At 41.7% G+C, this 13,924-nt stretch overlaps 1 protein-coding gene across 2 annotated transcripts in view; it reads right to left on the minus strand.

The window, feature by feature from the left end:
- Nucleotides 1-9,331: 9,331 nt before the first annotated feature.
- The window catches only part of LOC115016601 (netrin receptor UNC5D-like), a 140,995-nt gene continuing 136,402 nt past the window's right edge, over nucleotides 9,332-13,924 (minus strand). For both annotated transcript variants that reach the window (XM_029444462.1, XM_029444461.1), the window contains exons 17-19: nucleotides 13,060-13,224; nucleotides 12,607-12,785; nucleotides 9,332-10,732 (exon numbers count right to left, since the gene is read on the minus strand). In XM_029444462.1, the coding sequence (XP_029300322.1) occupies nucleotides 10,534-10,732; nucleotides 12,607-12,785; nucleotides 13,060-13,224 (543 nt within the window). In that variant the 3' untranslated portion in view covers nucleotides 9,332-10,533. The remainder of the gene's footprint in view (nucleotides 10,733-12,606; nucleotides 12,786-13,059; nucleotides 13,225-13,924) is intronic.

Raw genomic sequence — 13,924 nt, forward strand, 5'->3', positions numbered from 1 at the left:
GCAGACCATGCTAGGTAATTATCCAATCAAACAAATAAACAAACAGAGCCAAACAACTAGTCTAAATGAACACTCGGCATGCCTCTTAGTCAGACGGTGGCGTGATGAAAGAAGGATTGAGCAATTTCTGGACACATTTAGAGTAAACGCTGTCTGGCATATGTCTCACTTCTCATTCAGCGCTCTACAAAAACACAGAGTTATGAAACATTGTGAAGGTTAAATATCGTGTGACCAACGTCGTGATAGTAAAGGACGGGGAACATAGGGGAGGTTATGTTATTATATGAATGCTGATGACAACTGGTCACATCAGAGATTCTGGTTTTTATGGTGTATCTTAAAATAAGAGATGACCTCAGCTAAACATGTGACAAAACACTGGTGTTCTCACACGACTGTGTTGTCTCCGACTTTAAGCTCCAAAAGTTGCAAGAAAAATAAAGGTTATCAGTCTATTCGGAGCTAAAGAACATGTTGTTTGCGTTGGAAGAAGGTGATCGGACCTCACACACAATCATCTCATCTGGAACAAACAACACAACATCCAGTTCCACAGCAGCTGCATCCCATCCCCTCGTGCCAAAGTTAAACATGCACTTCATCTAAAAAACTATCTAGGAAATCTCTATCTGTATCTTCCACTTGGAGAACATCCTGTGCTCCTCCTCCTGAGGTCACCGACTACGTGCTCAAAAACAGGAAGTGTATGATTGAGTTATTTGCAGGCTTATCCTGAGCAACTCGGTATTTATGTCCACCAGGTTGATTAGTTCAGATAGTAGACTTGTGCAATCACAACAATCACTGAGAAGTCTGCAATTTGTATTTTGTATTTTGTATTTTTAAGGAGAATGTTTGACTTTACTGGTGAAGGAAGTTAGTTGCATTCATTTGCATATCCTGGGTGAAAGCAGTGTGATGGTCATGTGTGTGTGTGTGTGTGTGTGTATTTGTGCATGCGGTTGTGGGTACAGCATATGGCGGTGAGTCGGAGAGTTGACCTGCGGAGGAAAAGGCAGAGACTATAAAGGGAAGGGAAACCTTCCTGAGCGTCAGTAACTTATCTCGTGACGCCTGCTGGGTATTGTTTCACTTGGTGTTTAGGAAGGTTGAAAAAAAATAAAAACAACAACCACAAGGAAAAGTAAATGCAAGACACAAGTCATGAAGGGATTCTCTTATTTGGAGGTATTTGCAGCAAAAGAAAAGTCCCTTATTTCAGTGACTTCTACGTACTTCCCATAATTGATTTAAATTTGATTTTGTTATAAAATTAAAAGAAATATGCATAGCGGTGATGTTCAGGCTGTATTAATAGCAGAGAACAAGACAGGAAATGTGTAAAAATGAATCCTCATTCTTTGAGCAGCGGGGACACGGCGAGGACGTCGGCCTCACGTCACCTCGACATCTTTGTTTAAGACGTTTGTGCTCCAAATATCTGCCAAAACAAATATTCATATTTGAAAAAAGGGCTAACCCCTCTCGTTAACAACGACATCGACAGCCACTGTTTTCCTGCCAAAAGTGAAAAGTCACAGTGTGAATGTCGTGCCGAGCGGCGGGGCAGCAGCACACAAGTCGATGACATTGTGTTTGTGTTTCTGGAGCATGAAATGAATCCAGTACGCTCGTCCTTCTCACGCATACGGTCACACACAGAGTCGTGAAAACACATCAACATGTGTGATGTTCTGAGTGAGTCCAACAAATGGATTGAACTAATCTATTAACAATACACGAGTACTTGTGTGTGAAGAGAAACCCTACACACACAGAGCAGTTTAGCTTCTTTCAGCTCATGTAAGCACGCTTCGGTAGGTTCATCTATAAATACAACTGGGGCTGATGGGAATTTTAGGGGGACACTCTCTGTACACAACCTGGAGACCAAACCCAGTGCTACCCGTGCTAACTTAAAGGGGGGGGGGTCATTTCTCAGGGCTTTATTTATTTATACAGCTTGTGTTGTCTGCAAAGTGGCAACACAAATAGTTTTTGCACGGAGATGTATTTTAACAAGAAAGAGTGCACAGCCACACGCTCTGTGTGTGCTTTGAGCTAAATGTGCCTGTTAACACATTGAAACATTAGCAACGCTAACATGACTGAACACTCAATTTACTTTTATACGTGTTACTTGTCTTCAGGAGTTCAAGTTGTTAAAGAAAGATTTCTTTTGATTTTGTTTTAGGAAAACGACACAATAGTGAATATTAAAGGCAGATTTATAAGTGACACAATTCTGGGAATTCTGGATGATTCTTCAAAATAGATTATATATATATATATATATATATATATATATATATATATATATATATATATATATATTATAGCTTATGAAGAGTACCTTTGTGTATGATTAAAACAATGACCTCTTAGTACCAATTGAACAAGTTTAGTCAAGTTCCTAAAGTCATTTGACAAAAGCAGAAGACAAATGTTGTGGGAGTTCCTGGAAACATTTACTGGAAATACATTGTCAAGTGTCTTATTGTCAAATCATTTAACACTTCCTAACACGCACACATGGACGATATGTGTGTAGGCCGCGACAGTGTTTGTTTGTGAGTTAAAAGGGTCAAGTCAGTCTGAGGCAGCGAGAGCTCCTTGACTGGTTTTGTCTGGTTGAAGTCGGGTTGTATATTAACAAAGTGGATTACGATTGAGTGAGGAATGCTTTGTCTTTGTTGAAACCTCTGCAGTGATGTCATTAGTACTTTCCCTGGCACCACCTGGGCAGGCATTCACAGGAGGCAGTTTAAGGCAGCAATGGAGCTGTTGCAATGTGGCCTGATTAGTCACCTGACGTTGATTTTTTTTAAAGCGTTTTTAGACAAAAGACAGGCTTCAGTCAGCGGTGCCATAAAGATTAGCTGCCTGGTGAACTGTGTAAACACACTGACAAATCTGTGTGTTTGTGCGAGCCGCATGCAGGAATGTGTGTGGGTGTCGGTGTCTGTTTTTTCCTGTATATATAATGTGTGATTTAAGGGTAAGAAATGGTGCTGTTAAATAATAAATATGGAAAAAGTTTAAGTGAGTGGAGATGATTAAAAATAGAGACAGTGTTTGCACATGTGTGTGTGTGTGTGTGTGTGTGTGTGTGTGTGTGTGTGTAATGGATAGAAAGTGAGAGACGGTGGTGAAAGAAATTCAAAATAGAGAAAATGATGTTGGAAAAAGAGTGAGTGGGAATTAAAGGAGGACTCGTGGCAGAACCCACAGTGCTGATGTTAGCTGTCTGATCCACTGAGAGACAGTTGGCAGCAGGCTGTCTACCAGCCGCGAAAGTACAGTAATTCAAAGCATGCGACGTGACGCCATTCGCTGCGAGCTGGGTCTGCAGTCACCCCCCCCCCCCCCTCACACACACACACACACACACACACACACACACACACCCTGTAAAAGTAACAAATGCACTGAGCGCTCCATTCCACGTGATCCAATTATTCACAGTTCCAGCAAAATTGGGCTGAAGCTAATCTCATAACTGAATGGCATGGCGCCTCATGAAAAAAAAAACCAGATCTTTCAAACAACTGTAAGGGATTTAACTCACTGGTGTCAGTAGTTTAACTTTTCTGCACACAAAGTTTCTAAGAAAAATAGGCCAATAATGTTAGTGAGCAATTATACAGTGAGATGCATCGGCACAATGAATTAGTGTTTGTCAGCTACATCAACTGAGCTTCTGTTGCAGAATAATCAGCAGTATTTTTGTTCTTGTCGATGGCACAGAGTCCAAGCTCTGAAGGAGAAGAAATAAAGATACAGTTGATGATGGAGTCGCCACGGTAACAGGAAAGAAACAGATTTTAAGATAATACGTTGACGGCAACAAAAAAATAAAAACAGAGAAATGAAACAAAAGAGTAACAGTAAACAGTTGGTGAGAGGAAAACAAGATTCCAACTTTTGTAGGTTAGTTCTCATGAGCTTCACATGACTTGCATTTAGCCCTTCTCCCTCTGTGCCGAGCGCCCTCCCTCCCTCCTTTCCTCCGCCACTTCCCACCCCGCTATCCCCCTCCTCTGCATGCAGCACATAGACTTCCTGTGTGTCCTGGCCTGAATGGTATGTGCATGGAGTGGGTGTCTGGGAGGCCTTTCATCCGGCATGGAAAGAAAAGAGAAGTCAAGAGAGAGGGTGAAAAAAAAAAGAAAGTTAGAGAAGAGAGTCATCTTTAATCCGTTTGAGTCAGAGCAGTTGTCCAGAGGCGAACGGGGTGGGGTGTATTAGACGGGGTGAGAGGGCTCTGGTTGTGCCAGGGATGTGTGTGTGTGTGTGTGTGTGTGTGTGTAGCGTCTGGGAGGGGAAGAGAGAGGCCTGCTGGGAAGGCCTGCAGCCTGCCTGGGACAGATGACATCCGGCTGGGACATGGGGCTTTGCACGGTTGAGTGACGATACTAAACTAGAGCAGGTAGAATAGATACAAAAATAACTGAAGTTCTCATGCCCTACTGTGGGAAAAGTCTAAGTAAGGTAATGCATATCAACCGAACAAAGACAAAATGAAGATTGTGTTGCACGCTGTAATAGAAAAGGAATGGGAATCTTGCAGCCCCTGCAGCCTCGTGGGTGAGCGCTAAGCTGCATGGCGTTGTCAGACAGGGTGTAGCTGGCTGCTGAGTGCCAGGGCCGACCAGCCCCTTCCCACACTGTGACGAGGCACACACACGCCTGTGAGACTGCCTCATGTCATGAAAACAACCTACAGTCGCGCGCGCGTGTGTGTGTGTGTGTGTGTGTGTGTGTGTGTGTGTGTGTGTGTGTGTGTGTGTGTGTGTGTGTGTGTGTGTGTGTGTGCCTGGACAAGATAACCTTTCATATGTAGAAAGCATACAGTGCCATCTGCTGTCGGGGTTTAATTGTTACTGTCAGTTGAGACAAAATGCTTCTATCTCATAATACATTGTGTACAGATGTTTAACGTTGTGAGAGAAATATGCATTTATAATGCTGGTGGATTATTCATTCATATATGTAGGTAAACAGACGGCACATGAAGCTCTTTGGTTTGTTCAGTTCATCTTAAAGCGACATTGTACTAAATGTAATGCATCACGCAGAGTCTTCAACACACACTACCTGCAGGTTCAGATACCGCTGCGGGGGCTCGGGGAATGTGCTGCAAGGGAATTATAATTGATAAAGGATCATTATTTAAAGTACTTTGATGCAAAAACAACATTAATAGGTTATCGAGTGTTAACTTTTCACCCTAATTATTCATTAGTGGAGTGGAAATGTGCATTTTATAGTGAGGAAAGGGAATAGTTTTACAAATGTAAATCCTTTGGCCCACAGCTCTCAAATAGTGAGAGAAACTGTAGATTTATTATGAAGGTGACTTTCACTCCTGCAGTAAAACACATTTAAATCACTTCCTATTTGGCACTTTTATTAAATTTCTCCATAACACAAATGTATGGGTGTTCCATGTGGGACATAAGACTCTTAACCCTCACGGGATTAGTGCTGTGTTTAAAGTCTCAGATTGTAATGTCAAAAGAAAAACATTCAGATGGTTTTATTCATGCAACAGGACTAAATCTATATACATAATAGATCAAATATGTTAGTCAGGTTAATAGGATTGTTTGGATAGCTCAATTATAACATGTGCTGCACATCTTCTGCACAATTATTTACATGCAATTCATCCTAGATTTGCAGTATTATAGAGTATTGTGTGTTATTAAGTGCATCCTCACAGAGCGTGGCTGTAGTCTCGTCCCTCTGTTGTTAAATACTTCATACATTTAATTATTGACATATTCAAAACGCATGTCTCCTGTGATAAAACACACGCTGGAGTAGAGTCTTCCCTGCAGCCGGGTTACACACGTTCTGCAGAGCGCTACTTGAAGACTAAACTAAGATGTACAAAACCACACGTGCATCATTTGCTTTCACTGCATATTTATTTCAACACAATACACTATATACAGTTTGCAAAGTTTGCAAATATTTGAAAAGGAAAACAAAGAAAAAAGAAGTCGTCACCGTTAACATAAACATTCATATAGCACGTAAATCAAACCTTAAGTACAGAAAATGTATTGAGATGTTTCAAACCAAACATATAAATGCATCGCTCTGTGTACGTAACTATTGAAATAATAAAAGAATAACTACTTAACATTTCCAGCAGTTTAGTTTGATACAGTTATATGAGAATAAGATTTATAAAGGCAGTAGATTTTCTCCCAGAAAGAAAAGCAGAGAAATAGAAACATCAATGAAAAACAAAACAAAAGTAATGTTTTTGAATTAAACTTTCACCACGTTTGATGAATCGATATACTTTTACTTAAGTTAGCATTGTTTTCTATTTTCTCCGAAGCAATGCAGATCTTCAGATAGTAGGCTGTGAGAAAAACACATTACACCGCACGTCTCAACAAGCTGAAATAGTAGCACTACTGTCGGCTGGCTTTTCCAAGGACACGTAAAACACAGCTTTTTAAAAGTTAAACACAACTTTCCCTAACGCACTCACACACACACACTCACACACACACACACACACACACACTCGCTCTCTGAGTCATCGAGTTTATGTAAAGGACACTGACAGACACACGGAGCATCCTCAGGTGACAGATGGTCAAATCATTTTTAGTCAGCTCAGCGTTGCTGTTAGTTCCCGGTGCCGAAGATAACAGGTTTAAATGCTTCTGCATTCTTAGGAAACACCTCTGCAGTGGACACGAGGTGGGCGCTGTGCATGGCAATGAACAACACAGCTTGCATATAACATCCTAGTTTCTTTGATATGGTGTATAATAAAATAAAAACACATTCTGTTCACTCTCTGATGACACCAAACCCACATTGAGAGGCACAATTAGTTAGAAAACTGTGGTTTTTGCGGCGCACACATGTGACTATAAAGCTCATCTGTTTTGCTTTTAAATTTTAATTTTTGCGTGTGTATGTATCTATATGCGTCTGTGTGTAGGTGGGGAAAAAAAGGGGCCTTGAAACAGCAAAGTAGACGAAAAAATGTGGGCTTTAAAAAAACAAAACAAAGAAAGGTGTGAGATTTTGAGTGGATACTTTGGGAACAAGAGATTTGGCAGAGTGACACCTTGTTGCCTTGAGCCAAAACAAAAAAGTCAATTCTAGTGAAGTTTCGAGGCCTTCTGCCAAAAAGGATTTCCAACAAAGTCCAAAGTAATATTCACTGCAGCGTGTCCATAAAATCTTTACGAGGTGCCATAAATCAGAACATTATCACGTTCCTTGTAGATCTGTAGCGATGTGTGCTTCCTTCCCTGAATGGAAATCACTGAAAATGAGGGAATGCAGTGTGATACTGATCGTACTCAGACATGCGGAGAAGACGACGGGAGTAAAACTTTCTAGTGTGATGTGTAAAAAATAGGTCTCCTGGAGTAATGTGGTTCCCTGGGCTGTGTCCCTTCTTCGACAACACTTCCATCACCATCCAGGTCTTTAAATGCAACTAATAACTCGGATGCTCATTAGATCATCGTCCAGACACATATTCCCTTTTCAAGCTACTGGAATAACTTGTTGGTGGAGTTTAGATACCTTCCTGACATGTTTACGATGGAGGATCGGTGCCTGAGCACCTGTCAAACTGCTGCCTACAGATACACATTTTGTCCTCCGTTTATGCATTCGTCTGACTGCGCTCTGTGTTACTCCAAGACCTGCCCTCAAAGGTCTCCACACACAAGTGGAATGGAGCGCTGTGTGACATTTCCTTTGTTCCGAGGAGATCTGACTGATCTCATCTCGAGTTCAGAATCTGCAATGCCAATAAATAACTCATGATCGTGAAGGAGTCGGCTCTTACAGTGAGGATGCATCAGTGGGAGATGTTGTGGGTAAATATCTCAGAAAACTCTTTCAACTTTGGAGGATTCCTTCTCCTTTCTAGAGCATAATCTTTTTTTTCAAAAGGAACCTTTGTTTGGCGCCATTAGGCGAGCTCCGCAGGATGTCCCAGGTACCATACTTTGAGGTGAGATTGCTCTTCCAGGTGGCACTGTGGGAGACATCCACAGTAACTTGTCAGCATGCTAGACGTTAGCAGGAAATCCATGTCTGTGTGTTACTGGAAAGGAGCCGTTGATCCAAGAAGAAGAAAGTATTAGAATAAGCAGTTTTTTTAAAAACACATGGCGTCCTTTATTGAGGAGTAAATGATGATGAAACAAGCTCCCAACTCTGGTCACAGCAGAAGCTTCATGTAACTGACAGATCCCTATAAAGTTGAATTCCCTATGAATCTGGAGGCTCACTAACATTACACAATGTGTCCATATTAACTTGCTTTATCTCTTAAAAGACAAATATTGTACTTCTGAAACTGCCTACAGTCCATGTGTTCAATCACAAGCTTCTTTAAGACATTGATTGACCGCTCGCTCCTTTAGCACAGCTTGTTGCTGACACTACAGCTTGTTTAGCAGCTGTGCTAACGCTACGTAGCAGTAGCATCAAGAGGTTACTAGATAACTCGTCTTTAGGTGGTAACAATATTCCTGCATTGTCTGTTTGATTGAGACAAATTATTTATTAATTTAACTAGATACCAAAAAATAAATCCCTGCTTCCAGCTGTTAATAAATGATGTTTACCTTCGTCTTCTCTGGTATCAAATGATCTTTTGGACAAAACAAGACATTTGAATGTGTAATGAAAAAGGTAAATGCAGCCGCTTTATAGTGTACATTTAAAGAGAGGAGACTTCCTCTGACTGCTGTCTGTATTTAACACACTTAGTTAATGTTTGGATCCTGCTGTCTGCAGAAGTTAGTTTCAGGTGTAAATGTATTCCACGCTTTGGCCTTTTAAAACAGTGACCTTTCCAGCTGATAGTGGAGTCAGTCCCTCCCAATAGAGGTCCGCCTGCATGTGGTGTCCCCTCATCCATACAGACGGCTGCTGATAGACTACCGCTTTGTGTTATTTCCAGTTTGATTATTTGGATCACGGTTCAGTGAAAACAGAGTGTCGAGTGACAAGCCTGTCTCTGTGATTAGATATCGCAGAATATTTCCATGAATACTCAAAATCTGCAGGAAGGAGCTTTTCCAGTGAGCCTCAGTTAATTAGAGGAATTGTTTGACATTTTGGGAAATGATCTTAATCACTCGCTTAACAGGAAGTGGTATCAACCTTCTCATCTAACGTCTTCTTTTACATGATATCAATGTTTCATCTCTTTGCTGCAGTTTGTGCAGATTTACTGCAGATGATTTCTCCACTGTACAGCATATGTTGGGCTGCTTTTTAAGAATAGAATTCATTAAGTAGATAAAAAGAGAGAGCCAACACAGAGTTCAACACAAAGTCACTTTATCATGTTTAGGGGCAAGTGGAGCAACTCTGCCTGGGAAGAGAAGACGGGAGGAGTGGGAGTCGGTGAAGTGTCTCTGAATAATGATATCTAGCTATGATCCAGATCATCCAAACAAAATACAAATAAAAAAAGCAGCTCAAAACAAGCCACACACCAAAAGGTTCAAATATAACAAAAATAAATAAGAAGTAAGCCCCAGAGGGTCTTGAAAGTACACACCACTTAACCAGCGGCAACAATTTGCAGTATATGTAATGTTCCCAATGTCTGGTATAAACTCATCACACAGAGAGACACAAGAACCACAAGTTGATCATTAGACACGAGACGATGCGCCGCACCTCGTGCTGCATTGCGTTGTACATTGGGATAACTTATCCTCTTCTGCAGCCTTTGCTTTGAAAAAGTGTTCTACAGGTTGGGCTTGGAAACGTTAAAAATGCTCTACATGTGGGTGTCTCTTAAAACGATTGTTGCCAATGCCAATTTAGCTTTACAAAGTCCTCTCGTATACATCGTTTCTCCCGCACGTGGACTTCAGCCGCTCATCGTAAATGCTAATCAGTGTCAGTATCTCTGACAACATGAATATCCAACACTCCTTACTTCCTGTTTCCTCCTTTACCTCCAGCACTAACATTAGATACACGCTGTAGAAACAAAAAGAAGCATTAGGAGAAGTGGAAAATGAATGACAACAAAATGACATTACACTAAACATCTTGACAGCCCAGACGACTGTTTGAGGGCAAATGTCAGCACGTCTGATCCTGGGAAAGTCACAACAGCAGCCTGATTGGCAGTCTGGTTAAAACACACTCCATCCTACGGGGAGAATCCTCTTCACACAGATATCCATAATCCTTCAACACAGGTTATCAGAACTGTCAGGAGTTGACATTTCTCAATCAAAGACGGGTGTGGGACGCCTGTATCCCTTTCTAAAATGTTTTATTGGTGCCTCTCAATAACACTTCCCCACTCGTTTCCTTCCTCCTCCGTTGTTGCATGGTTCCCAGCTCTCTGCATGTGCCATTTGGTTCAGCAGAGGTGTTCCAGTCCAAAACTGCTGTCCTCTTTGCGTCTCCTCCTCCTCCTCACCATAGGTTAGCTAGTACACCTGATAATCAGTGTTCATGCAGTAAAGGTTCGTCATTACTTTGCTCTGCTGTAGACGCGTCCTACCCAAGTGTAGTGAATTCTGAGTCCCGTTCTTCTCCTCTGCAGCCGAGAGTGGCGGTCCTGGGGGACTGGACCTTGCCGATTTCCTCAAGGGCACTGGCCAGAGAGTCCAGGTCCCCCGAGTCCTGGTGCTGGGCTTCCCACAGACTCAGAATCACTGACGACGGGCTCTCCTGACATGCAAAGTAGCACAGGTTCCTACAAGTCAGGGAAAACGCAACACTACGTTAGAGTGGGTCACATGGCGAGGAGTAATTGCGGCAAACAAATGAGAGTGCCAGTTAACAACGATTCATCTATGAAGTGATTGCTTTGCACTAATTATGATAAGAAGGCCTCGGCAAAAACATTTTTATGTGCACTGCAGTGATTAAGCGTTGCACTTCCATGAAAGACAGATACAAAAAAAAAAAAGAATGAGCAAAATGAAAGCAGCGAGATATCCTGACTTCTAACCTCGAGTATTGATCAAACTGCAGACACACTGGATTCTACGTTTCCCTTAATGCATCTCAACAGAGTCTTTAAATGGACCTTTTCACGTCCTTCTGACGGCACATCCTCAGTTTACAGAGGATGTGTGGAGCCGTTCAAACGTACGTTTAGCTTATGATACTTAAATGAAATGTGTACTGCTAATGAAGTATTCTGTGTAATATTGAAGCGTTGCTACTTGGTTGTAAATAAAGAATGTGGCTTCTTCTTTCACCGCTGACATCAACACTTATTATTAATCAATACAATTCAATGACGAATAAATGTGCCAAACATATAGAGACTCCTGAATCAATATAGACAACATTGAATACTCCACTGCATGATGGGATATTATTATACTCTAGGGATATTACAGGGCCGCAATAAATAGATTTTACTATGTTGCCTTTCTTTTATACGTAACTTGTTTTCGTGGTATAATAACACATTTAAATAATGTTTTTGTTGCTCGACAGAAATCGTCGAACAATAATGTAGTCTTAAAGCAACGTAAACTGTCTTCAGGTCAACAACATGGATGCAGTGAAGTCCAGTTACAGTTTGCAACACGCTTTCTGAAAGGAGAAACATTCTTCCTTGGTGTGCTGTTGTTATAACGCCGATCCAACAGAGTGCACTGTTTCATTACACAGAGATCCTCTTTGATGCCTTCCACCGCCTTTTCCTTTTTATCCCACTTTCCCTCTTTGGTAGGAAGATGATCCCACACATTCAGAGAAATAATGACATTCCCATTACATGCCGCTTGGTGTGTTCCACTGGGTTGAAGAAATTCCTTAAGCACATAGTTGCAGTTTTCTAACTGACTTTTCCTTCTCATGTTTCTTGAACTGGCAAGAAAGAGATTTTACAACTTTCAGAACTTTCTTTCTGAAAGTCTTTTGCTGGCGCTGACTGAGATCCTGAGAATTGTCTTTGCTATAAGCTCTTGATTATTGACTTCTCTTTTGAAGCACAAATAGAGATCATCCAATTTTAAACAAGTGAAATCCTCCGCAGCCTACGCAAATACAGACCTGGCACAACCTCCTGAAAGTTTAGCAGGAGTTGACGGATGGTTCACATGCCGAGACGCTGCTAATGAAGAGTGCTAACATGAACACATTTTCTTGCCAGAGGCTGGCCTGTCAGCGGTCTCAGACCTTCCTTATTTCTGCAAAACACGGCATATTCACTCCAGTTATTCTGAGTGTGCTAAAGGTGGCCGTTACATCTCCTCCTCTCCCTCCCTCCCTCTCTCTCCCTCTAGATCTATAATGAAATCAGCAGTGTGGCGTGTTACTGAAAGCTGGTTGGTGATGGAAGATTAGCGCTGACACGGTGCCTAAATTCCAGATTAAAAATAGTATTCAAAGTGGGAACAACGTTTACATAGAGGAGAGACCGGGACGTGCAGAGTTTCTGCTTTATAGTCATTATTCTGGAATAACACCTGAAAGAAAAGGCACCAGCTTATTTGCGTATCTGAGCCGGCTACATGCATACTCAGCGAGAGGCAAAGGACAACTGCTTACAATAAAGAATGATAATAAAATGTAGGTTTCAGAGCAATATAACTCTGACACCTCCAATACCTGTCTATGTGGAGCTTTTGAGCCAAGAGCTGCCAGTCCTTCCCCTTGGCATTAGCGGTGTCAAAGGTGGCGCTGATCCGCTGACGGATGGACAGAGGGATTTTGAAGGCCCTTGACCCTGTCTGAGAGGTGATGGTACAGTCTGACTGGGTGAAAAAGGGAACCACTCCCTTTTCATTCTAGCAGCAAGAAAGAAAGAAAGAAAGAAAGAAAGAAAGAAAGAAAGAAAGAAGCGTCAGGGTGATTTTGATACTGCAGCTGAAATTGTTAATATGAAGACAAAGACAAGGAGTTATCAAGACAATTTGCAATCTATACATGAAAAGCTCCCTGAGAGGCTCATTAAGTAAGGCCCTTAAATCAAATCAAGAGTTTTTCAGTGTAATAAAAGAAGCTATTAACAAGCTGCTTGAATGCCCACGTATCGAGGACACACTGTCTGCTTCTCCTCACCTCCACCACAGACGTATAGACCTGGAGTATCTGCTCCTCGCCTTTGACCTGTCGGATGCTGATCTTGCAGGAGAGCTGAGACGACGAGTGGCTGTATCGCTCCAAAGAGAAGGCACACTGCAGGGGACGCTGGTTACTGGCCCACACCTGAGAAAAGGAGAACTCCTGCAGAGCGAGGACAGAAGGACAGCGGGCAGGGAGGACAATGGGAGGATTATACAGAGGAGACAACAAACTCGTTAAATCAAAGACATTGGTTATTTGAGTCCTGCTTTGTCGCCCACTTTGCTGTATAAAAGATTAATTAAGACCGAATGAGTGGCCAATCAATGATTTACCTAATCAAGCAGTTTACCCGTCAGACAGAACACCAACAGGCATTTACAGCCCAAGGGACTAAATGTATCCTTGCTCTGAAAGAGCGGGAGTCATTAGTACAAAAAATGTAATAAATTATACATTACGTTACCGACTGTTGCCCGGGAGAAATAATCAAGTTACTTTTGCATTATAGCTAACAGCGTGCCTCGTCTTACATGCATGCATTAGGTCAATAAATACTATAGTCCTTAGCCCGCATCATTAGCTAATGCAATTACATAGAATAACCCTCTGAATATTACAGTACAGCCCACAGCCTTCACTTCACACTTGTTATGTTTTCTTTCCCAAATTCTGATAACATGCCTTGAATATGCTTGTGAAGGCCAATCTGTTAGATCAGGAACTGTAATGTGATTATGTAATTAGGACAGAGACGCCTCACTTTGCCAAGTTTGCACTGAATTCAGCCCAAAAAAACAAAAACCCAGAAGTAACTGGAATCTTTGGAGTAAATGGAATATAAAAGGCCAATTTCGTCTTC

This window comes from Cottoperca gobio, chromosome 12 (assembly GCF_900634415.1).
Source record: "Cottoperca gobio chromosome 12, fCotGob3.1, whole genome shotgun sequence".
Classification (NCBI taxonomy): domain Eukaryota; kingdom Metazoa; phylum Chordata; class Actinopteri; order Perciformes; family Bovichtidae; genus Cottoperca; species Cottoperca gobio.